Source organism: Lissotriton vulgaris, chromosome 1_1 (genome assembly GCF_964263255.1).
Source record: "Lissotriton vulgaris chromosome 1_1, aLisVul1.2, whole genome shotgun sequence".
Lineage (NCBI taxonomy): Eukaryota > Metazoa > Chordata > Amphibia > Caudata > Salamandridae > Lissotriton > Lissotriton vulgaris.
Window position 1 is genome coordinate 71,426,030 of NC_141685.1, and position 26,570 is coordinate 71,452,599.

A 26,570-nucleotide genomic window follows, 5' to 3' on the forward strand; every position below is an offset into this window, starting at 1 on the left:
ACTTTTTCATTTTCAGGGATAAATTCTATATCCAAACATCGGGAGTAGCAATGGGGGCTCCTTTTGCACCGGATGTAGCTATCCTATACATGGCAGCTTTTGAGCAAGACACTGTGTTGAATCAGGTGAATCCATTCAGAGACCACCTTGGTCTCTGGATGAGATACATAGACGACATCCTACTGATATGGAATGGCAATCTGGAGGAATTAACAAGGTTCTTTTATTGGTTGAATACGCAGTCTCAATTTTTAAAGTTCACCATTCAATCTGACAATCACCAAATAAATTTCCTTGACCTTACCATCTATGAGAATTCTGGACACCTACTAACGAAACTATACCGCAAACCAGCAGAAAGGAACTCACTGTTACACTATGACAGTCATCACCCGAGGGCCCTAAGAGACAACTTGCCCTTCGGGCAATTCCTACGTATACGGCGAAACTGTTCGAACAAAGATTACTATTTTAGGGAATCAGAAGAACTCAAGCAGAGACTCACAAGCAGAGGCTATCCCAGACAACTAATCAAACGAGCAAGGAAGAGGGCTTGGTTCTACCCCCGAGAAGAATTGTTGACTCCCAAGGCCGACCTAGATCACCCAGAACAAAGAATAGTATGTGTAACTACTTTCAATACCAAAAGTAATAAAATAAGACGCATAATCAACCACCACTGGGAACTCATATCAGATGATATCAAACAAACAGACCCGCCTCTACATGCTTTCAAAAAAGCGAGAAGCATCAAAGACCATGTGGTCCGCTCTTTCCTCAAGACACCAATGGATCCTACTGTCACCACTCTGTGGAACCTACCCCCTATAGTCGGTCACTTCAGATGTGGCAGCTGCAAAGCATGTGACAGCACCATTCAAACCAAAGAATTCACATACCGTCATCACAAGATCCTAATGAAGACGCACACTAACTGCAATTCGTCAAATATCATCTACGCCATCCTCTGTCCCTGTCTCTTGATATACATTGGCCAGACACAGCAGAAAGCCAAAGTAAGAATACTCCAGCATATGAGCAGAATTTGGTGCCAAGTGCCAAGGGCTCCGTTGGTAGATCACTTCACCACAGCTGGACATTCACCTGAGAGCCTTACATGGGTAATCATTGAAAAGGCCACACTGGGACCCCGGGGTGGGAATATCGCCAACATCCTCAACACCCGGGAGTTAAAATGGATGTACACATTAGACTCAATAGAATCTGGGCTCAATGAACAGGATAGCTCTTTCTCCCAATTAGCCACTTTATCGTAATTACCGCTTCATCTATCATGGGTATGGCCTTACCCTCATGTGAGAGGTACGTCATTTCTCGTAATTTGGGACATTGTACTAATGTATAGCTATTCCATGTTTCCTATGTAGCAAACCTTATATGTCTCCAATGAATGACACAGTCGCCACCTAATGTTCAATCTCTCTATAATCTATCGACCAGGTGATGTGGTCTTTACCCTCGTGTGAGAGGTACACCACTCTGGATCCAAGAAATGGCCTATACCCTCTTGTGAGAGGTACACCATTTTTGGCTCATATTGCATTTACAAGGGGACAGATTTCTTTTTTCCTCTTTTTTCTCTCAAAAGGTTTATTTGACATAATGTATTTATGATCATCAATATCAATGTATCAGGTGCTATGCATCTCCTGCAATTACCTAATGTTTATCACAACGTTGACCCGTGGTTCGCCTTCAAATGTCATACTGAGGTCTAGATCCTATATTTATATCAACAACTTTTGACTAAACGTTCCAACCAGGTGTCATACAGAGTGTATGTTACTGAGCGACGCGGACAGTCTTTTCACCATGTCTATGGCTGACAAGCGGTAACTTAGCAACCCATAATAGTCTATCTACCATGCAGATACGGTCTGAGTAGATCACGTGATCCCGTTCCCTTGGTGATATTACCAAAGCCGGAACCCAACTTCGCCATTGCGATTTGGAGCAGCGATCAGGACGTGATTCACTCCGTACTTGGTAAGCATTATCGAAAATCCCTAACAATCGTACTCGCTAGTCATAGTCCATTTCAACGGTTGTACGGGCAATGTCCCTAACGTTACTCTAACCCTTGTTTCCAGACGCATCTTGATTGTTTTTCGAACTAATCTACAAACCAACCCCAGTCCCGTCGGACGTGTTTTAAATACGGCGATCGGGTGAGTGCCTCTCTTGTATGTGAAATGACAAGTAGTTATCCGGGAGGTGATATGATTCCCTAAATGGCCAATTATCATTATATTTGACAGGATTGGCATCATCGTTGAAGCCAGGACTACGACAGGCATTTTAAACAACAGAAATTATGAATTTTACAATATGGTGAGTCATCTATCTCCGGCTGACCAACCATGTGACGTACTGACCCTTTTTATTTCATTACGATTACATCGTCCCTCTTTGAATTTTTAACCCATAGATCTACTAGATCGACCTTAATACAGACGACATCGGGTCCTGACTATACCACTCCCGTGGTAAGTTCGACATTCGATGAATGTATGATCAGTCTTGAACTAATTCAGAGGTCATTAGTCTATGACTTCAACAGCTCTGAACCCCTAGAATGTTTTCCCTTATAAGTGTGTTGTCCATGTCCATTGATGACGGCCAGCCTATTCCCAACTGCTCTTGACTTCAGAGATTTAAATAATTGTGACGTTTTAACGCAATGTTAAGTTTTCCCAGTCTTAGCCCTAGTAAATTTGGGCGGGAATATGCCAATCCACCTCCCCATGTGCCGATGTGCTCTTTGTCCGTACTAAACATAGGGATAATTTTTCCTGACTCTAAAAACTATATATTTTTACATTAAATAGGTTTTGTGTCCCACTCTCCTTGTCCTGATGAAGACCCTACAGCAAGAATATTATTGTCTGCATATATGAGGGTCGAAACGTCGACAACTACCAGTCTCTCTATATCAACTCCACTCCAGACTGCCTTCATTTATGAACTATGTGGAGTATGATTTTTGCCTGAATCAGTTGTATGAACCTAACGGTCCTGTTTTGTGTAAAGTTCTATGTAACATATACAATTAATCGTTATATTTGCTGATTACACCAGTATCTAAAATTTCCCCCTCCTTTTTTCACTACCTCCTTACACTATCACCCACTCCCTTTCTTCTCTACCACTTTGGGGCACTGCAAAAAACCACTAATTGCTTTGAATCATTGTATATTCAATATGCTTCCACAGCGTGAATAAAACATTGTGGACTAAGTTGCTTTTTGCTTGATTCCATTTGTATCGTGTGAGCATTACTTCTATGTTACTGGGACCCCTTCCTATCACTAATTGTCCACCCAGGTCCCCGTGACTCTAACTGGGTATAACCCCCTTATCAATATTGTTAACAATCCTGGAGGCTGAGTGCTTGGTTTCATGTGAGATGGTGCTCTGGCACGAGCTGAGCCTGTCTGCAGCTGTCGGGAACAACTCCCTTAGCTGTTCCGGGATATTTCCATACCATATACTCTTAAGTGCATTATAATCCTCGCGGTTACTTGCTAACTTTGGTTTGGGTTTATCAAAACATGTCGAGTAAGGTGTCATACGAATTGGAATACTACCCCCTCGCCAATTCTGGCGATGGGGTAGCATTCCACCCTTCTAGAAGGACACGACATGTACATAACCTGAACCCCGGTTAAAGTTAACTCGAGCCTCAGCATCACAAAATGGATGCTGCCACCACAGACACAAGTCTGACCTGCTGCTGGGAGTCCTTCCAGTGAGGGAGGCTTGGACAAAGAGTTTCCTGCCTAGGGAGGTGCTAGCACCACCCCAGACAGGATTCCGGCCCCTAGATTTGGAATAAGAGTAGGAGCTGTGTCCCAAGACTTCAGATCATCCAGAACTCGACTTGAAATAAGAAGAAAACTGGACTTCCACATTCTGCTGCACAGAAGACTGAAGAGCATCTCCCTTGTGGCCAAGGAGTGACCACCCTGTGAATACAGGCACCATCTAGCAACTCGACGTCTGCTTTGCCGCCGCCTCCCGCCAGAGCCCGAGCCCAGAGCCCGACAAGACCTGGATTCTCAGACATCTCAGAGCCCGATCCACAGTCCCTGAAAAGAAGAGACCCGTGGAGGCACCGAGAGATGTGGGACCGGCCATCTTGGAAGATCCATGAGGAGCTGACTGCGCAGCACCTGAGGCACCATCAACGCTGTGCTTTGGGGTTTGAGAAGCCCTGCCACCGAGCAGCATCTGCACTGAAGATCAGCCCCCCAGCATCTCCACAATCTGTGTGGGGCCCTTTTGCATTTTGCCACTCGACGCGTCATCCCGGTTACTGGCCCGTTGGCTAGTGGCCATCTTGGCAAAAAAATCCGAAATTAACACCACTGGTCTGGTTACTCCAGACTGGCCCTCACTCCTGTAAAAAGGAGCAGCCCCTCTGACCTTGCTGGTCCGAGTGAGAAGCTTGCATCGTTTCCTGCGTGGCTTGCATTAGCCAAGGCCTGTTTGCTCCGATCAAGAAGCCGACACCGCCATCAGCTAGAGCCTTCGTGGGACAGCTCGTGATCGACTCCTGGACATCCTCGACCTCTTTGTGTCCACGTGGCGCCAGAGACAATCTTCACTTCTTCACCTGTTTACACCCGACATCGCCTGGTTCCCTCCTGGTTACACGGTAGTCACTGGCTAGTTGCTTTGAACATTGTCCCCTCTGCTTTCAGGTCTTCACCTCTTCAGATCCACCCTTGGATCCACCGGAACTCTTCTCGACGACCCGCCTGCAGCATCTTCATCTACAGGCTCCATAGACCAGCGCAACGAAACCCAACACACTTTGAGACATATGCACCCGCTTCCTTTGGGTGAGGTAACCCTGGCACTCCGGTGCTCCTGGGTAGCAATACACCTCTAGTGTCTTTGTTCCACGTTGCTAGGTTCTAGGTCATCCGGAAGGTTTCCTTTGCAGTAACTTTGTACTTTTTACGCACCATTGACTTTGCATTGGTGCATGCGTGTGCTTTAAGCGCTGCACCCGAGTCCCGCGGGCCTTTCCCGACTTCATCACTGCTACTCCCGCATAGCTCCAGCGATTCCCAAGGCCCTAGGCCTACTTCCTTTTCGATTAGTGATACTTATACCACTATTTTAGTATATGAGTTGAGTGGCCCCTAGGGCCTATCCATATTGTGCAACTTTTGTATATTTAAACAGTGTTTTGTTTTAACGCATTTGCTTCTGTGCTCATAAAGAGTATAGGGGATTACTTGTAGTAAATAAATATATATTTATTTTCAATACATATCTGTGTGGTGTCCTTTCATTTGGTATTCAAGGGGATTGTATATGGTAAAACAGCTTGCTTCACATGCCTTTACAGAGTTTAGCCTAAGACTGCTTTGTCCATGCTACCTCTAGGATAGCTGGTCTATAAGGTTGACTTAAAACCAATCATCATAAGGGTTGCTTGGCATGGTACAAGGTGATCACTAGAACTAGTGAGCATCATATACCAGGCCAACTTCTCACAGCAAGCGCTATATAAATGCAAAACCTTCCATCTTCTATCCCCCCACTATCTTCTTTAACCCAACTAACAGACCAACATGTACAGCTCTCAAATACATTTTATATTTCCCTATACTAATTCACCACTAATCATTTTTGGATCCTAGAGTAGTGTGCTACTCGCCGAAAAAGTGCTTCAAAGTTCATATGGGGTAGTAAGTGTTATGTAAATCTAAATACATTACAATTACTGTTTACATCGGGCTGCACTAACACGAGGATAGAAGTAGAGTGGTTATTAGAGTTTATCTGCCCAGAACAAAGCATACTACAGAAAGTGTGTGAACAGTCTATATGTTGTGCGCCTGGCAGAGAAAAACACAGCAGAGGTGGGAAGAAGGTAGGTAATGTGATGGTCAGACCTATGTGGAAAGATGCAATCACTTTGGGCAGAAAAGAGGACTACTTTGTCCGGATGGACAGCAAGAAAGGGAGGTCTGGAAGATAAGCCTGAAGCTCACCCATCCTGCAAGCAGAGGTGATGGCAAGCAAAAAAGCAGTCTTCAAAGGAGGCGAAGAGGACAATTATGTAGGCGCTCAAAGGGAGCAAACATAAGATAAGTGAGGACAAGATTCTACGGAAACACCCTCTACGCCGGTACCACCGCAAAACTCCAGAAAAAACTCCAACGCATCCAGAACGCCTCTGCCAGGCTCATACTAGACATCCCGCGTAAAGAACACATCTCTGGTCATCTGAAAACCCTCCACTGGATCCCCGTAAATAAGAGGATTACTTTCCGCCTCCTAACCCACGCACACAAAGCACTTTACGAACTTGGACCTGAATGCTTCAACTCACGACTGTCCTTCTACACCCCCTCCCGTCAGCTACGATCCTCCAACCAAGCTCTTGCCACTGTACCTCGCATCAACAAAACCACCATGGGAGGCAGATCCTTCTCCTACCTGGCAGCTAAAACTTGGAACTCTCTTCCTACTCACCTTCGCCTTACTCAGAACCACCTAGCATTCAGAAAGCAACTTAAAACTTGGATATTCGACAAGTAATTCCCCAGCCCTCCTCAAGCGCCTTGAGACCCTATGGGTATGTAGCGCGCTATATAAATCTTTTTGACTTGACTTGACTTGACTAGGGCATTACGAAAGGAGAAGGAGGAAAGAGAAGAGTAATGCACTTCAAAAATCTGTTAACAATAGGATTGTTGACCATGCTCAAGGGTTCGGGGTACCAGGACTGAACGCGTTTGATCTTCTTCAGCAATCTTGGCAGAAGTGGTACAGGAGGCCGCAACTCCACTCGCAACGAAAAGGGTCGCCGAGCGAAAGCCGTCTTGGAAACTCTAACACGCAGAACTGCTGACATTGAGCGTTCTCTTCGGTGGCGAATAGATCTAACCAAGGCTCTCCCCACTACTGAAAGAGACCTAGCATCACCTTCGAGTGAAGATGCCATTTGTGATCCATCATGCACTGGAGGCTGAGTTTGTCCGTCCTGCTGTTCAGTGAACCTGTTAGGCGTTGAACCACCAGAGGTATGCCCTGATGTTCCAGCCATGTCTAAAGGCGAAGAGCCTCTTGACATAGGGTCCACGACCCCACCCTGCCCTGTTTGTTACAGTCTCACATGGCGGTGGTGTTGTCCGTGAACACCTGCACCACTCTTCCTTTGACAGAAAGAAGGAATGCCTTCAGTGCAAGACAAATCGCCCGGAGCTCCAGAAGGTTGATGTGGTGCCTGGACTCCGCCAGAGACCAGAGGTCTTTGATCTCCACCATTCCCATATGGCTGCCCCAACCCAGGAGTGACGCATCCATTACTACTGTGAACTCAGGTTGGGGAAGGGAGAGGGATCTGCCCTTGACCCAATCCTGGTTTGTGAACCACCACTGCAACTAACTTTGAGTCCCCTCCGAAATCTGAAAGTCATCAGAAAGATTCCCTTGGTGCTGCGCCCACTGGAACTTCAGGTCCCACTGCAGAGCACGTATATGCCATCTGGCATGATGCACCAGCAGGATGCAGGAGGCCATGAGGCCCAGCAGCCTCAGGGTCATTCTCACAGAACACCGGGATGGAGGCTGAAACATCGGTATCATAGCCCGAATATCCTGGACTTGCTCACAGGGAGGATAGACCCAAAACTGTGCTGTGTCCAGAACCGCTCTGATGAAAAGGAGCTTATAGGAGGGAATCAGGTGCGACGTCAGCACGTTAACTGAGAACCCCAGCAAATGCAGGAAGTCCGTTATAGTCTGGTGGCGGGAGACGACAGCCTGGGCGAGCTCACCTTCAACAGCCAGTCGTCGAGAGGGGGGAAGACTGGAATCCCTGATCTGCGCAGATGTGCTGCGACCAACGCCATCCCTTCCGTGAACACCCGGGGGGGGCTGGTAAGGCCAAAGGGGAGCGTGGTAAACTGAAAATGCGTGTGGCCTACCGTGAACCGTAGGTAATGCCGGTGGGCAGGCAAGACGGGGAAGTGAAATTAAGTGTCCTGTAAGTCCAACGCTACCATCAAATCTCCAGGGTCGAAGGCAGACAAGACATGAGCCAAGGTTAACATCTTGAACTTCGCCTTTCGGAGGAAGCGGTTGATGTCCCTGAGGAAAAAGATAGGATGCAGGCCTTTGTCCTTCTTGGGTACCAAGAAGTAGTGGGAGTAGCAACGCCGACCTACTTCTGGCACAGGGATGCGTTTGATAGCTCCCTTGACAAAGAGATCCATAACTTCCTGGAAGAGAAAGGCCAAATGATCCTCCGACATGGGATGAAATCACCACAAACTGCATGAACCTTACGCACTCCGCTGCTTGCAGAACTCCGCGTAGACCGCCAGAGTTTTTTTGTCACTTTGCGGAGTTCCTCACTGAAGAACTCCACATAGGCTTAATCTTATCATGAAAAAATAGATATCAGTCATATGTTAAGAAACAAGGGTGAGCCGAAACCTTTTGGATGGAGTAAAATTTAAGACATTATTATTGTGATTTTTTGGGCAATTAGTTGATTTTTGCAAGCACTAACACTTCTCTGTGTAAAGTAAAGACCTTGAGAGTTTTGTAACTTTCATATACTCAAATTGTGGATTCTGTTTCAATGAAAAATATTTCCAGGCCTGAAATTTCTTTGGAGGTTGCAAGCGGGCAGCCTAGGTTATCATGCAGAGTTTCTTGATGAATTCTATTGCAACTACAATATGTGCTCTCTCATGTAAAGTCAGGTTGTTAGAAGCTTTTCTGCAACTCAAGATACGCCTTACTTTTCACCTGGTGTGGATGCATTTCTCATGTTTAGTGAGATCTCCTTTCTGAGTAAAACGTTTTTGGCTTTCCCCTCCTGTATAATGCTTTAGTCCAGTGTGAATTCTCATGTGAAATGACATTGTATTCAAGACTAAACCTTATCTGACATTCAGAACACACATAAATGATGTTCACTCTTCTAGTGAGCACCTTGCACAAGTCCAACAACCCTTATGGTGATGGTTGTAAAGTCAACATTTGTAGCAGGGATTCTGTACCTATACAGAACTGTGCATAGAGACCCAGAACCTCAGTGAATGAGGGTGTGCCAAAAACTCACCTCAGTATCCAAAATCTCCTACCAGACTAGCAATCAGTGTCTCATTGGTTCTTTCTCATCCCCAATGATTAGAAAACCCAGAACATGAACTCAGAACACCTCAGGTAAAGTGGAATACATGAACACTCTTTCGTCATACCAACATATCAGTCCAGAACGAGGAGTAAATGAAGACACGTGCAATTTTGAAATGTTTATTTCTAATGCCGTGTTCTTAAGCGCAGTGTCTTAGATAATACAAGGAAACATATTATCAAAAACAAGGTTATCAGCATTGTTACTATTCCATAAAATACAAAAGGAGAATGCATGTCAAAATGCTAATAGTAAAAGATTACATTAAACCTAAGTTTAACCTCCCTAGCCAGTATATTATATTATATCTAAAGAAGGTCTCTTTTGGGTTTAGAAGGGCAGACCCATACCTCTTGGTCTTAGCAGAAACGGATCACATCATCTCCTGCACCAACACTCAGCATACGAGCTCCATCAAGTGTGTTTTACTTCTCTGTGCAGTGCATTATTAAACCCGCTCAAACCCAAAGTTGGCCACAGCTGCATATGTGTTATGTCTAGACCGTGCGCTGATCAACTCGAACAACCAGCACTGTGTTGAAAAACCTTGAAGGCCTCGGCACTCACTGTACAGACATAGATTATCAAGCAAACCTTGTTATTCTCACGTCAAGCAAAATATGCAACTAGGCGAAAAGCTGTAATAACATAATGTGCCGTGTGCAGAGGCAGCAGAAAAGGAAAATGGCTTTTAAACTTGTAAAACGCTCATGCTAACTTAACACAGTGTGAAGGTATAATTACAAACACGTGACACCTTATAGACCAGCTATCCTAGGGGTAACATGGACAGAGCAGTCTTAGGCTATAACTCTAGAGGGCGTGTAAAGTCAGCTGTTTTACCATACGTAACCGCTTGAATACCAAATGAAAGGACACCACACAGGATATATATAAAATATATATGTATTTATTCACTAACACACTCCTCTGAACTCTTTATGAGGACAGAGGCAAAAGCACATAACAAGTTACTCTTAGAAATACTTTAAATAGCACAATTTACAGTTAGGCCCTAGGGGCGTGTAAAACTATATACTAATTTAAGTGGTATAAGAACCACGACTTGTGAAAGGAGAAGGCCTAGGGCATCGCTGGGGCTACACTATCTGACCCTTAGGTTAGGAGTAGGAGGCCCACAGGCGGCGCGTGCAGAGTCGGAACACTCACGCGGGAGTCAATAGAAAGTCTATGGGAACTTAAAAGGTAAGTAATTATAGTTATAGGACACTTCCGGTTTAGATAGGAGGAAACTACAAGCAAATCTGGACTCTAGGATAGTCAATCCCTACAGGAGCACCGAAGTACTCGCTTTACCTCACCCACGGGCTGCGGGTGCATAGGTGTCAAAGTGTGTCAGGTTTCGCCGTTGATTCCAATGGAGCCGTGAAGAAAGATGCTGCAGGCGACCAGGAGGAAGATGTCCGGGTGGATCCAAGGGTGGATCGAAGTTGAAAAAGGGCCTAAAAGCAGAGGGGACGAGTCTAGGTCACTAGCCAGTGACCGGGTGGAACCAGGAAGAAACCAGACGTCGTCGAGGAGCAATCAGGTGCTGTTGTGAAGCTGGTCTCTGCAGCCACGCGGACCAGGAGGGGTCGAGAACGGCCAGGCGCTAGCGAGGAGCTGTCCCTCGAAGGTTCTCGCAGAAGGAGGGGTCGACTTCAATATCGGAGCCAACAAGCCTAAGCAAAGGTAACGCACCCAGGATACCCACCCGATAGATTCAGAAACTGCATGCTTGAAGTAGGTCGCTGGATGGCACAAAGCTGCCTTAAGCTAAACTCCTCAAAGACTGAGGTTTTGCTCTTTGGTGCCAGAGACAACTTTTGGTCCCCGAGGTGGTGGCCAGACGAAATGGGACCTCTCCCCGAGCCGGTGGACAAAGTGAAAAATCTCGGTATACTGGTGGACACCACCCTGACCTTTAAATCCCAGGTGAGCACCCTCTCCTCCTCCCTCCACTTCAAACTCAAAACCATTAGAAAAATGTTACCTTATCTTGAGAAGAAACACAGGAAAACAATAGTCACTGGTCTAGTGCTCTCACGCCTAGACTATTGCAACAGACTGATGTTAAACGCCCAGCAGAGCGTACTTAATAAACTCCAACTTCTGCAAAATGCAGCCGCCCGCCTAATCACTGACACACCCAAATTTGCCTCGGTATCTCAGGAGCTGGCTAAGCTACATTGGCTACCCATCCGTAAAAGAATCACCTTCAAGGCAGTATGTATGGTCTTCAAGGCCCTCCACGATACGGGCCCTAGGCACTTGAAATCACTTTTCTGCTGGCATAAACCAGCAAGAACCCTGAGGTCAGGACAACTGGCTCTGGTTACGGTCCCCAGAATTAAAAAAGCTCGCTGGGGAGGCAGGAGTTTTTCTCTCGGGCGGCTGAGGCCTGGAATAAACTTCCTCTTGCGCTCAGACAAACCCAGAATCTGATGGCCTTTAGAAGAGGTCTAAAAACATGGCTCTTCACTCAGTAAGCTCGCTCCCTCACACCAGTCTATCCTTCTAGCGCCAGGACACCTCCGGGTATCAGAGCGCTCTACAAATATGCAAAATAAATAAATAAATACACAAAAGGCTTCTGGTGCAGGCCAGGAGGGTCTGAGGTACTTCACCTTTTCAGGGAAGCAAGTGCCAGTCTGGAGCAACCAGACCAGCGATGGATTTCTTAAAGCATAGTCGTCTCAGGGCTACTAGCCAACTGGCCAGCAACCGGGACAACACGTCGAGTAGAACACAAACAGAAGGGCCCCACGCAGAACACGTGGAATGCGGAGGGCTGATCTTCGGTGCAGGTGGTGCTCAGTCTCGGGGAGTCTCAGTCCCCAGTGCACAGCTTCGAGGATGCCTCAGGAGCTGCGCTGGTAGCAAGAAGAAGGACTTTTCAAGATGTCCGGTCCACAAGGTCCAACACCGTCCACAGTGCTCAGCTGTGCTGGAGTCGTGCAGTGGGGTCAGAGGGCTCAGGGAGTCAGGATCTTGTCAGGCACTGCGCTCGGGTTCCGGCGGGAATGGGGGCAAAGCAAGCCTTCAAGTCGCTGGATGGTGCCTGGTTGCCCAGGGTGGTCACTCCTTGGCCACAAGGGAGATTCTTCAGTCTTCAGCTCAGGTGAATGTCGAAGGGTCCAGAGTTTCGTCTTCAGTTCGATTCCAGGATTAATCTAAAGTCTCCTGGGTCAGCTCCTATCTTTATACAACTAAAGTGGGCTAGTTTACCTACTAGGTCCCTCCTATAGGTGGGACCAGGAAGGGGGGTGGTTACACACCCTTTCCTTTCTCCAGTTTCGCGCCAGAGCTGGGGCAGGGTTGCCCCAGCAACCGGTTTGAACTGGGGTATGCATGGAGCACCTAGAGTGCTCCAGGCAGTGTGTTTCTTTTCAACCCTCCCTGTCCTAATACACAAACTGCTGTATGGGGCGGTGCTCGCACCTCTCCAGGCAGTAAACCTATTGTCCAGGCCTCCCTAGCTGGAAGGACTCCCAGCAGCAGGAGGCCAGACTTGTGTCTGGGGCAGCAGCGTTCATTTTGTAACGCTGGGGCTCTGGTTAACTTTAACCGTGATCGTCAGAACTAACATGTCTTCTCCGTCTAGAAGAGTGGAATACTAACCCCGTCTCCAGAATTGGCGAGGGGGTAGTATTCCAAAGCGTATGACACCTTACACGACATGTTTCGATAAAGCCAAACCAAAGTTAGCATTAACCGCGAGGATTATAATGCACTTAAGAGTATATAGTATGGCAATATCATAGAACAGCTATAAGGAAGTAGTTCCGAACGCTGCAGACAGGCTCAGCTCATGCTAGAGCACCATCTCACATATAACCAAGCACTCTGCCTTCAGGATTGTTAAGGCCTGCCATAGGAGTGACTTATAGGTTACTATGTATCTATATGTATGTAGGTATAGGAATACTACACCTAAGCAAGGGGTAATTACACGACCTTGCCCCAGCTGAGTGATCAGCCAGTTGTGTCTATTTGGGTGGCCAGCCAGGGGTGGCATAAAACATGCTGCAGCCCCTGGTAGGCCTTGGTTGCACCTATGCCCTGAGTACCTAGGGTACACTATACAGGGACTCATAAGGTGAACCAATATCCAATTGTGTATGTACCTAAGGTACATGGAGTCCATTTTAAGGAGAGAGCCGATAGCCTGGGGCCCTGAATAGCAGGATCCCAGGCCAACTAAGTCGAAAACCAGCTAAACACTAGGCAAAAAGTTGGGGGTAACCATACTCAGATATCCACCTTCCTACAGTGTGTTTTCTTATGGCGCTTGTAACCATCTCTACCTCTGAATCTTTTCTGACATTTAGAGCACTGATAATTTTATTCACCAGTGTGGATTCTCACATGTTTAGTGAGATGAGATGTTTGGCTGAAACATTTTTGGCATTCGGAGCACTGATAAGGTTTTTCTCCAGTGTGGGTTCTTATGTGCTGTGTGAGAGTACTTTTTATACTGAAACATTTCTGGCATTCAGAGCACTGATAAGGTTTTTCCCCAGTGTGGGTTCTTATGTGCTGTGTGAGACTACTTTTTATACTGAAACATTTCTGGCATTCAGAGCACTGATAAGGTTTTTCCCCAGTGTGGGTTTTTATATGCAACGTGAGATGTCTTTTTTCATTGAAACATTTCTGGCATTCAGAGCACTGATAAGGTTTTTCCCCAGTGTGGGTTCTTATGTGCCGAGTGAGACTGCTTTTTTCACTGAAACATTTGTTGCATTCAGTGCACCGATAACGTTTTACCCAAGTGTGGGTCCTTGTATGTTTAGTGAGTCTCATTTTGTCACTGAAACATCTCTGGCATTCAGAGCACTGATAAGGTTTTTCCCCAGTGTGGAATCTCACATGTACAGTTAGAAGTGATTTACGGTTAAATTGTTTCTGGCATTCAGAGCACTGATAAGGTTTTTCCCCAGTGTGGAATCTCGCATGTACAGTTAGAAGTGATTTACGGTTGAAACGTTTCTGGCATTCAGAGCACCGATAAGGTTTTTCCCCAGTGTGGGTTCTTATATGCTGAGTCAGAGTGCTTTGATTACCGAAACATTTCTGGCATTCAGAGCACTGATAAGGTTGCTCCACAGAATGGGTCATTGCATGATGAGAAAGACTTTGTCTGTAACAAAACCTTTTCTGGCATTCAGAGCACTGATAAGGTTTTTCCCCAGTGTGGGTTCTTATATGCACTGTGAGATCGCGTTTTTCATTGAAACATTTCTGGCATTCCGTGCACTGATATGGTTTCTCTCCAGTGTGGGTTATTGTATGCCGAGTGAGACTGTTTTTGTCAATGAAACATTTCTGGCATTCTGTGCACTGATGAGGTTTTTCCCCAGTGTTGGTTCTTGTATGCTGAGTCAGAGTGCTTTGATTACCGAAACATTTCTGGCATTCAGAGCACTGATAAAGTTTTTCCTTAGTCTTAGAGTGGTAGCTTGTATGCTGAGTGAGACTGCTTTTGTCTTTGAAACATTTCTGACAATCCGGGCACTGATAAGGTTTGTCCACAGAGTGGGTTATTGCATGTCGAGATAGACTCTGTTTCTTACAAACCTTTTCTGGCATTCAGAGCACTGATAAGGGTTTTCCCCAGAGTGGATTCTCATATGTTCAGTGAGATGAGATTTTTGGCTGAAACATTTTTGGCATTCGGAGCACTGATAAGGTTTTTCCCCAGTGTGGATTCTTATATGCTCAGTGAGATTGCTTTTTTGGCTGAAACATTTGTAACATTCAGAGCACTGATAAGGTTTTTCCCCAGTGTGGGTTCTTGTATGCTGAGCGAGACTGCTTTTTTCACTGAAACATTTGTCACATTCAGTGCACCGATAACGTTTTACCCAAGAGTGGGCCCTTGTATGTTTAGTGAGTCTCCATTTGTCAATGAAACATCTCTGGCATTCAGAGCACTGATAAGGTTTTTCCCCAGTGTGGAATCTCACATGTGCCATTAGTAGTGATTTAAGTTTTAAATCTTTTGGGCATTCAGAGCACTGGTAAGGTTTTTCCCTAGAGTGGATTCTCATATGTTCAGTGAGATGAGATTTTTGGTTGAATCTTTTTGGGCATTCAGCGCACTGGTAAGGTTTTTCCACAGAGTGGGTTAATGCATGTCGATATAGACTCAGTTTGAAACTAAACCTTTTCTGACATTCAGAGCACTGAAAAGGTTTTTCCCCAGTGTGGATTCTCATATGCTCAGTGAGATAAGATTTACGCCTGAAACTTTTTTGGCATACTATACACGGAGAGTGTTTTCCCCCAGTGTGGATTCTCATATGCTCAGTGAGATAAGATTTACGCCTGAAACTTTTTTGGCATACTTTACACGGAGAGTGTTTTCCCCCAGTGTGGATTCTCATATGCTCAGTGAGATAAGATTTACGCCTAAAACGTTTTGGCATACTTTGCACTGAAAGTGGTTTACCCCTGTGTGCATTCTGTCAAATTCTGTGAGATAAGATTTATGGCTGTATCTTTATGACACAGGTAACTTTTTTTCCCAACTTCGGTTATTTTGCCTCGATTTTAGAGTCGGGCTTGTTTAGATAATGTTCAGCACTTATCTCTAAAAGAAATTGTGTGTAAATTTCTCAACACTTGAATTGAGCAAAAAATGTCGGGAAGCAGTCCTGTAACACCTGTTGAAATTTTCCTAGCAGATAATAGTCTTTAGGTTATAGCCTCTCCGGCAGCAACTAAATTTGTGACTGAAGTTTTTCTCAAATCGATTTGTATAGGTTCTTAGCAATGCAGTAATAAGGTGTTAGTCTGATATTTAATGATTAAACTGATAAGTACCTTTTTGCTCTGATGTAATGGCAGTAACTGAAGGCGTTAGAACGTGCACAGTACTATTGTGGATCATTAGTCGCAGAACATCAGTTCCTTCTACCCTTTCTATGTTTGGGGTAAGGTTAAGGTTTGTAGTTCTGAAGATGAGGATTTATTTACATTAGCTATAGCGCAACGGTGCTCCTTTAATACATTTTTATATTTAACAGTTTTACATATCACTACTGCACAACAGATAATGTTGAGGTGATTTACATAGAATTACAGAACAGTACACAATAAAAAGGAAACAATCTGAGATGGTCATTAACACAATAAAGTGGTGAATTTTTAAGGTTTTCGCAAGAGTGATCAGAGTGGGTCGTGGTGTTATATCCCGAGGCAGATAGTCTCAAACTTGCATAACTGGTTAAAACGGTTGTTGAACAAAGGCGATTTTCCAATCTCTTAGTTGTTAACGTGTCAGCTTCGGAGTCTTCTTTCAGCGTCTTTTCTTTGATGGTATGCAGAAGAAACCTTTAGTTGTAACTTTTTATGCAGTGTGTGCTTCCTCTCTAGAATTACATGATGCTTTAGATGTACGTTATTCTGTCATGCTGAGGCAATTTGTCTTTCTGATAATATTTCAGATGAGGATGCTGAAGCGGTCTTTCTACATTATTTCTGATGCTGTGTGCACAGATATGGCTTTGCTCTGGGTTAATGAAATGCAAAATTAGAGACTTCACTTACAGGTATAGTACTTTCCTCGCCACACTTAGATTTTTGGAAATTGTTTAAACGTAGAATGCTGGATGTCCTTCAGTTTTTCAAAATAATCCTTCTTCTGGCACTGACATTCAAACCTTGCTTTCTTCGTCCGTAATTTCAATCACCTATAGTATTAAAATTAAATAGTTAATACATGTGCATTTCCAAAAATATAATTTACAAGCCAAATCAATGCAGAATTTTGAAAATGCTGAGCTGCTTTTCAGACAGAGTAGAGTGTAGAATGGTAGAATGAGAGTAATTGGATGTAGGAGTGAGGATTTGTAGAATTGTTCCCTCTGTTGGTGTTCACATTTGTTGTCGGCCTGTGATTCGGCGTTGAGTGCAGAGCGTATCGATTAGAGCCGAGGGGCAGAGCCGAAGAGGAGTTGACGAGCAAGCGGAGCGGAGCCTGGGACGACTGCCAGGGTTTGTTTTGTGAGCGGTTCCCGCTTCACCCGCGTCCGGTTATACGGGCGCTTTAAGTTCTACAGATCTGCTTTGGGGGCAGGAACGGACGCTGCCGGCACCGCGGCGCTAAGTCGCTTGTGGTGCTGCTCGTGCGGCGGCTGCTGCAAGGCACAGAGGAGCCTTGGCCTGCCACCTGATTTATGTCAAAAATGTGTTCATTCATTTTTTTTTTCCACAGTCCACAGGCAAAAATTACACCATCACTTGGTCCCACGCAGGGGATCAGAAAGCCTCAACAGAATTATAACAGGTGGACAAAGTACATCGATTAATATAAACCAGCTCCTCCTCTTATTAGATGAGTCAGATGAAAGATACAGCTTCTAAGTGCCCCGGAGCTGAGACAGAGAGATAAAAAAGAAGAACGTCATGCAACTTTGCTAAGCCAGCAGATAGGTCTAAAGAGAACTTAACGGCCTTCTGTAACGGTAATTTCTCCAGGTTGCTCCACCGAGGTGTTGCATGCGGAATAGCCAAAAAGCGTGGACAAACTCATCCTAACATGGGATAAGTAATTATGAATCTAACAAGGAACAAAGATAAAAAACACAAAAAAAATCCACCCCCCACCCCATCCGTGGTGGCGGTGTGTTCATACTAACGAGAGGTAGGTCGACACTGGGATTGTGATCAAAACTGGAAGAGATGGCGGGCTTCGATGGTGGAGGGACACACCGCAGACGGACGGCCCTGGGAGAGGAAGGAGACAAGGGGGCCCCATTTAAATTCGAAATTCTTATCATTATCCCTGAAAATATGAGCCATACGTTCTAGGCTAAGCAGTCTCCAAAGATGAGAGTGCCATAGGGAAATAGCTGGAGCCTCCCTTCTCTTCCTCAGATCTCAGGGAACTGCCGTCTGATTTTACGTATACACAAAGCATTGAGCAGAGCAGAGCTGAGCCGAGGAGTGGCGTGAAGTGCCTACATCTGCCGTCTGTAGTGGGACTGGCTCTGGATCCCGCTCTTGCTCCTGAAGGATTCCCAGCATTCTCCCTTGTACTCTTGACAGCGGTGAATAGCAACGAACAAGCAATGAACAGTGAGTGGTGAGTGACAAGTGGCAAGAGGTGTGTGGCGTGTGGCGAGTAGTTAAGGTTGATCGGTCCTTAAGTCGCTGAGCCATTGGAGCCTGTAACAAGTCCGTAATACAAAATCTGAGAAATTATGCAAAGGGGAAAGTGACAATAGACTTTGACCCTCTTGAAGCACCCCTCGACCCCTGAATTACTCTGCATGCCTAGACTCCAGCCCTACCTGGAGCCCGGATATTAATGAATCGGTTAATTAATTAATTAATTAATTAATTAAGTAACCAGCAGTACCAGCAGATTCTGTACCGAGGTGTGCTTTGGGGGTGTTTTCCCTTGAAGGTATTTGGTGGTGTTTTGTCCAATCAAAGCACCATTTGGTCTTGTCACTGGCCCGTTTGATTCTCTGAAAGAAGCAAGACTTCTTCACCTATTATGAGGTCAGGAAAGGAGCGGCCACCTTTCCCTGCTATCAAAAGGAAAAGAAAAATACAACAAACACTAATACTAGATACGTTTAAAATAAAACAGGCAGGTGACATATAGTCCTTTAAATCATCTAAGGTCCATACATTTGCGATACTAGGTAAAGTTGCAGTCAAAGTTTGATTTTATGAAAGATCCAACTGGTGCTATGCTAACAGTGCTAACTAACCCATGTGATCTTCAAATTCCAATTAAACCACTGAGTAGAACAAATATTATATCCCCTAAGCAAGGAGTAAGTGAACCAGGCCACCCTGAGTCTGAAGCTGAAGTCGAACGAATGTCAAATTCAAATAAGGACCAAGACAACCATTGGGGTCAAATAACGGACCTAGAGATGTTAACTATTCCACTTACTGGTCGTTCACAATAAGAGGACGCAAAATGCACAAATCTAACAATGGGAGATACTCGGCACTTACTACAAACTAGGCAGCCAATGCCAATAGAAGTGCAAGTAAAAATCAGAAAAGCTAACGGGATAGGGGAACCATCTAATTTGGGCCAAATAAATCAACAAGAGCAAGATGCTCCAAATTAACTAAATGGTGTGGTGAAAATCATAAGGGAAGCCAATACCCCCACTGAAATCGGATCTTACTCTGTCTAAAATAAATTCAGCTAAAAAACAGTACCAGACGAAATGTAATCAAAATAATGCATCTCAAATTAATAAGGACGAATACAACAGCAATCCAGAAACTCTGCAGCGCTGGAGTACTCCGTATCAAAAAGACGTTTTCAATAGTAGGCCACAATTCATTAATTCTTGTGAAGAGGGAGATGATTTTCAAGGACCACAAAAAGAGGAGTATAAGGACCTATCATTCATAAATGGGCAACACCATAGCCCAGGTACTCAGGCACCAGGAAGTGGGAACGCAGGAGCAATTTGGGATTTATTCTTCAAAACCTCGCAATTAACTCTGGAAGCTTTAACATATCAGTCCAACAAAAAGGAGGTCCAAATAGACCTTGAGCGCTATGGCATCCTCTGTTACCAGAATTGAGCAGAAGATAAAAACGCAAAATAATCTAATAGTAAGGGCGCAATCTCAGCCAATATCTACGTATGCAGAGTGTAGTTGTGCCCCACTAACTAACAAACTAACTACCATTCCGGATATTTTAAAAACAATAATTGACGATGTAAAAGCGAATTTTCCTAATGTGGGAATTCAACCCATCAAGACCGACTGCCACGCTAAAGATACAATAAAATGTAAAGACAATATTGTTGTTGTTAAAGAAAAAATAGATGATATAACAAAAGATCAAGAAGTGATAAACCTATGCTCGACACAATCAACAATGACAGACGCAGCTCCGGAAGTTCATCTATCAAAAAGAGAAACGAAAAAACAACGGTAGCAAGAAATAAAGTTTTTAAAAGTATAAAAAAATACAAATGCATCAGATATAGTAAGATTGAACACTGGAAACAACCATGACCAAATATCATATAGTGAAGGTGAGGGTAAACAAATGTCTCCAACAAAACCCTTTTAGTTATGAAAAATAAATGCCTAAACAATCAAGCTGATAGTATAAAAATGATAGAGAATTGGAAAATTCAGTCCTTAGAAATGCTGCAAGTGGAGGAAATTAATAAACAGGTGGAAGATAAGCCATCGCAATTGGAAACAAATAGAGCAAAGAGGGAGAGTATCAGAGGGGATGAAACGAATAGAGAATTGTTAAAAACCTGGAAGGATATTAAATTACCACAAGATCTGGGAACCGAAACGGAGCAGTTACATAAACATCGACAATCATGGTCTCAAACTGTTAGTAATCATAATGGAAGGTTAACTGAGCATGCTCAAGGTGAAAATAGCCTGCAACAAATAAATAAAATAACCCAGATCAAAAAGAAGGAGTGGTGCAGGTAATTATTACGCCGGAATATAAATCTAGGAGTAATAATGATATCTTGACTCGTGGGAACATATTACAATAAATTGTGTAATGCAGTACCCTCATTAAAGAAAATTAAATGTACCGACATAGAATCAATTGAATTCCTCACAATCAAGAATAATAATCGTGAATCAACATTAGTAACTTAGACATCTTCTACTGCCGCCAGCCGTATTATGCAAGGACATAATCTCTTTCAGGACTGGGGAATAAAAATAACAACTCCCCTGCAACCTTCCTATCCTAGCCCTTTTGTTTCATCAAAACTACAAAATCATAACCAAATGAGAACCAAGAATAATAAGAAATATTCAATATTAAAAACCCCATAGGTATGACGTAGACGTAAAAATAGAAAACCGATTATATGACACTGTCAAATTAGGTTGGCTATCAGCAGCCCTCCATAATGTCAGGCAGGATTGACATCTACACTCTGAAGTTCCTTTAAGGGGCCCAACAATTATGAATGAAAGGGTCAGATTATGTTTGTGGAATATAAATGGGGTTCCAGCAAAGATTCAGAATAACGAACTAGCTACTCTGTGCTGTTTTCAAATCATTTGTTTACAAGAGACTTGGGCTTTAGTTCCTTTTAGATGGGAAGGTTATAGGGTTATTACTCATTAGCTAAGAGAACAAGTAACTATGGCAGACCTTTTGGGGGTTTGGCTATTTTTATATCAACTGAGCTAAAAATGGAAAGTGAAATGGACGTCCAAAGTCAAAAGGATTATCTAATTGTCAAAATACGATACAAGTAAAAAATTATAATTAAATCTCTTGTAGTAATCAACGTATATAATTACGAAGAACAATGGCGACCAATTTGATAAATTTGATAATTATGATATTGCAGCAACTGGACAATGGCACCCAACCTGAGATTATTATTACCGGTGTTTATAACATGAATATGCAATGGTCTTATGATAGAAATGTTGAAATACAACGGCAAAATTACTTATGGTCAATTCCAAGTCTTTCATCAACAATGGGCATGAGGGAACAAAAGAATGAAAACATCGGCAAGACTCTTGTAAAAGAATTAGAAAAAACCATAATTAGAATTAGAAACCATAGGTCTAAGAGAGCTAAATGGGCGATTTCCTCAATATTCGCCACCAGCATGGACTTTTCAAGCAGGGGATCATAGGTCTAGAATAGATTATCATCCTGTATAAGCATTGGGGTGACTGGAGTGACAGAACTGCACCTATACTATATTCATTATACTCCTAAATGCCCCTAGAGGGGGAAGACGGTATCAGTACCGGACGCACCTGTCTGCAGCACATGATAGTCTGGCATGCCTGCACTATCTTTTCACCCAGACTGTCCATAAAGATGATTTTAGTGCCGCTACACACATAGCAGGGGGAATCTCAGACGATTCGCTGGTGGAGGTGCAACTCGATGGTCCGGTTGTAGACTTCATGCTACCCCCAAGGGTTGATCCGTTCAAAGCTTGTATGAGAGATGGAACAGACCTCTATTTTAAGGAGAACGGGCGGCCTGTTGAATCAGCTTGCGTGCTATAGGGTGAATTCAAGGCAGGGAATGTGCTTTCCTGGAGGCACGCTTGGCAAGTGGGGAATCAGTTTCTCACCATCAACTGAAGCAGCACACATTAAGAGCACTAATTGAAAATAGCGGGCACTCATGCCCTGGCTACCCAGCATTGTATCTATGATGTTGGTGATAAAGCCAATGAGTTGCTTACATGGCTAGAGAGACAAGACAAAGGACGGAACTGGATCCTTGAGGACACTGACAACAAGGGGATGGAAATACTGGGAGAATCTTCCTGAAAGGCCTGACCCTGCCAATGCTAACAAATGAGGACCGAGACGCACTAGACCAAGACCTGACAGAGCAGGTCACAGTTGAGGGAGTCTCCTTGCAGAGGCTGGAGGTAACATCGAGGAATCCAGACGAGGTCAGCTCATGGTGGACTCTCGCTCTAGACTGATTGGGATCGATCCTCTAGAAAGGAGCTAATCCAGCCAAAGGATGAGCCTTGAATGCCGGCCTCCTTGACACGGTCCACCAAGATCCCATGGTCGGCCATGTCAACAGCGACCGAGACATCCAACAGCACCAGAGCCTGAGGAGTATCCATGTCAGCCTTCTTTCGCAGGGAGTCCAATACCGCCAGTATTACAGTCTCCGTTGAGTGGGCAGGCCGAAACCCAGCTTAGTGTGAGTCGAGATAGTTGGATTGTTCAATAAAATTGGACAGGCACTTCACCACATGAGCCTCCAGTACCTTTACCAGGTATGGGAGCAAGGAGATTGGGCAGTTATTCAACAGGATCTGGGAGTCTGCCCCTGATTTCTTCAGAAGGGGAACCACAATTGCCTCTTTAAAGGCCTTAGGGACACAACCCTGAAATAGGGACTCATTCAGAAGAGAGAGGGGTGGACCTTCAAACCGTCCTGCCAGATGAAGTCAATGATTGGGATAGCCCAGATCAGTTTCCGTGGCTGGTCTTTGAAATCATACAAGAAACAGTCGTCGTCCTTCGTGACTATAGGAAGTTGTAATCTCTTGGCCGGCCTGTCCATGAGAACATGAAACCCACCTATGTCAGCTGGCGGAGATTCAACAGGAATTGGAGTGGAAGGTGACAGAGTATGAATTTGATAATTGTCCTACTCAGTAAGGAGGGATCTATCACCCACTCCCCTTCTCTGTCGTCGTCAGTTGTGTGTGCGTCCTCCGGGTGATGAGACACTGATGCCACCGGAGGGGTCGGCCCGATGATCGATGAAGGTAGAGGAAGAGGCATCTGTGGGACAGATGAGGCCGACTCCGAGGGAGGAAATCGACAGCAGTAGTAATCAAGCATATGTTGCAAATTAGAGATGAGAGACATGGGCATCTGCACAGCTGGATACTCAAGTGGTGGTTGAGTATTAGGCTCAGGGTAATAATCATATCCTTGGTCATCATCAATATCTTGGCATTTGATGAGAAGCTCGGAAGGAGTACGAGCAGTACGGAACCGGTCATCCTCTTCCAAATCCTCCTCATTAGCGTCATAGTCAAAAGCTACACAGGAAGATTTGGTGATGGTTGAGTTGGCAATAGACCCAAAGAAGAGTTCCTACGTTGAAGTAGGGAAACATCCGTCGTTCCTGAAGGCGGCAAAAGTTTTGTTGAAGATTTCAAGAGGACTAGACACATCAAAGCTGAAGGTGGAACCAAGGATGCCGCCACCGATTCAGCGGTCAACGACGAAGAGCGTGGTTGAAGTTCCGTAAGAAAAAGCTTCTGTGCTGTCGACGAGGCAACCGTCGATGAGGCAACCGCCGACAAGCCAACCGCCGACGAAGCAATCGTCGACAAAGCACCCGTCAATGACGAGGCAACCTTCGACATTGTCATGATTTCCTGCCCTCGTCATGCCTTTGCCGTTGTCGCGCGCTGCTGGCAGAGCGGACTACAAATCCCAGGAAGCCTAGCGCGGCGTGATTACGCAACACCTATAGACGTGTTGCATAACATGAAGGACCGCCTATATAGGCGGAAAGGGAAAGGACGCCGTGTCGGATATTCAGACTCCAAAGCCAACGTATCCTGAAGCAGAGCGCTCTGTGAGCAGAGACTGTAGAAACTATCAAGGATCTTCAAGAGAACGGAGTTAGGAACGCCCCGTGTCTCTGTTACTTGCGGAACAGTGGTCTGCAGCGCGTAAGCGTCCTCTGACTCTGACGAGTCAGCGAGGCTCGGCTCAGGATCCCGAGTTGAGGCTGGTAGGAGCGGCTGCTCCCAGCCCGGTCCAAGGGTCTTCTCGGAGGCCAGGTAAACGGAGGTTGGTGTGAGCCGTAGCTCCCAGCCCCCGTCCTTGTACTAGTCAGGGATTAGTGTTGAGACGCACTCCGGGAGGAGTTTGCGGCGTCTCCACGGTCCTAGCATCCAGAGGTAGGTCTGATCGAGCGGCTGCTCTCGACCACCTCTCTCTTTTGGTTCTTGGGTGATAAGCAGCGAGAATCGCCTGATTGAGATACCGGTAGAGCGGCTGCTCCCCGTATCCCCAAGGAAGGAGTGGTAGAGAACCCGGCTGGGCGACTCCCACCTTCCTCACGTCTGCTACCCCAACGTCAGAGATCAAGACCCCTCACCGCTATCGAACGGCATTGTCGGCCGCTTTTAGCACAGTGCCCTCCGTTGGCGTACAACGGGACCGTTGTACTTGCGGAGGACGGTGCATAACACCAGCGCTGTGAATGGGGTAACGAATACAGACCTGGTGAATTCAAAATAACATTCTATGTATATACTTCCCGCTACCTTGCACACTATCAATAAATCCTGAAACTCACAAGAAGTGGTTTTGTGTTCTGTGGGTGTCTGTCCCCGATCTTGGGAATGTCAGGTCGTTACAGACATCGAGGCATCCGTCGACGAAGCAGGTAGAGCCTTGAGAGCCATCGACCGTCTCGCCGGCGAAGAGGCATCTGTCGACGACCGACCGGAGACTGTCCTCTTTTTCATTGACGACGAAGTGAGGGAGGTGGCAGACGAGCGAGGCTTCACCGACACCATGACAAACGTCAATGGAGAGGACTCTGATGACATAATCATTGTAGGTTGAGGAGAAGAGAAGGTGGAAGTAGTCGTTGTAGCAGTGGCGACGGAAGTCTTCGTCGACAAGGGACCCATTTTTTTAGGCAAATTTGTCTCAGGAAGAGACTTAGATGCCTGAGACTTAGAGACAGATCTCGGAGGCATAGAGGGCACAGGTAGTCCCTTAGAAGGAGCAGGAACCCTTTTTGAGGAAGAAGTCTGACCTTCATGAGTAGAGGTGTGGTCTTTCTTGAGCACCTTAGTAGATACCATCTCCGCCTCACTAGCCCTCTTCTTAGAGATGACAGTCCTGAGAGCGGAATCACTCTCAACACCTGATAAGGGGTTATCCTTGGTCGTGAGTTTCTGTAACCACAGAGGTAGACGTCCCTCTCTGCCTCTTAAAGTCTTTTGAGGGAAAGTCCTGTAGAATTTTACAATCTCTCACCTGACTTTCAGGGTGGAGGCCGTAGATACAAATTTTTGTGGGGGTCTTCGGAATGAAGCCGGAGTTTCCCACAAGACTCATAGTGTCTGATGAGTGACCTCTTTGTAGTAGACAAAGCAGTGAAGATATTCTGAAGAGTTTCTGAAGAGAAAAAGTAGAGGTACAGAGCAAAGCTCAGGGAGACTCCCTTCACACGACGTGCAGTAGAAAATCTGAGAACCTGAGCCTCAGAGGAGAAGGTTCCAGAGGGTGCTGTCGCCTGATTGGTTGGAGTTTGGACCATATCTAATGACTTGGACAAGTTATTAAAGTGACACGTGTTTTCCTGTAAACGTCTATGTTACAATACTTCCTATTGCTCTTTTAACTATGCTTTCGCTATGCTATTGCTATTCTATGTACCTTGGGACTCCCACTTCGACGACAGGCAATAATTCAAGCATGTGAATCTATGAAAGATTCCCCATTACTGGGGAACAGCAGATTTCTCACTACTGAAGCTCTTACCCAAGTTGCTTTAGCCTTAGTCATCTCGCAAATTGACTACACTAACTCTTTACTTTGGCATTCCGGCATATCAATCTAAAAGACTGCAACTAGTGCCAAACCAGGCTGCTAGATTAATCTATTGCCAGCCAAGAATGCAGTATGTCACCCCTCTTATGAAAAAGTTATATTGGCTTCTGGTAGTCTAACTCAGTGCATTCAAGTTGGGATGCCTCCTCTTTAAAGCTCTCCATGGCAACTGCCCAGTGTCTGTATTTACTAGGGTCTAGAGATATATCCACATTCAGGATCTTAGGTCTTCCCATTGGAATCCCCTAGCTACTCCGTCCTTTAAACACTAGACATTGGGGGAACTAAGATTTGCGGTTCTGGC

General features: G+C 45.1%; 1 protein-coding gene across 1 annotated transcript; it reads right to left on the minus strand.

Moving 5' to 3' along the window:
- Positions 1-179: 179 nt before the first annotated feature.
- On the minus strand, positions 180-26,221 carry LOC147737352 (uncharacterized). Its single transcript, XM_086923707.1, has 6 exons — positions 26,198-26,221; positions 25,691-25,831; positions 23,355-23,779; positions 14,837-15,016; positions 13,559-14,495; positions 180-200 (listed from the first exon to the last, which is right to left on the minus strand). The coding sequence occupies exons 1-6, from the start codon at positions 26,219-26,221 to the stop codon at positions 180-182; spliced, it is 1,728 nt and encodes a 575-aa protein (XP_086779833.1).
- Positions 26,222-26,570: the final 349 nt, after the last annotated feature.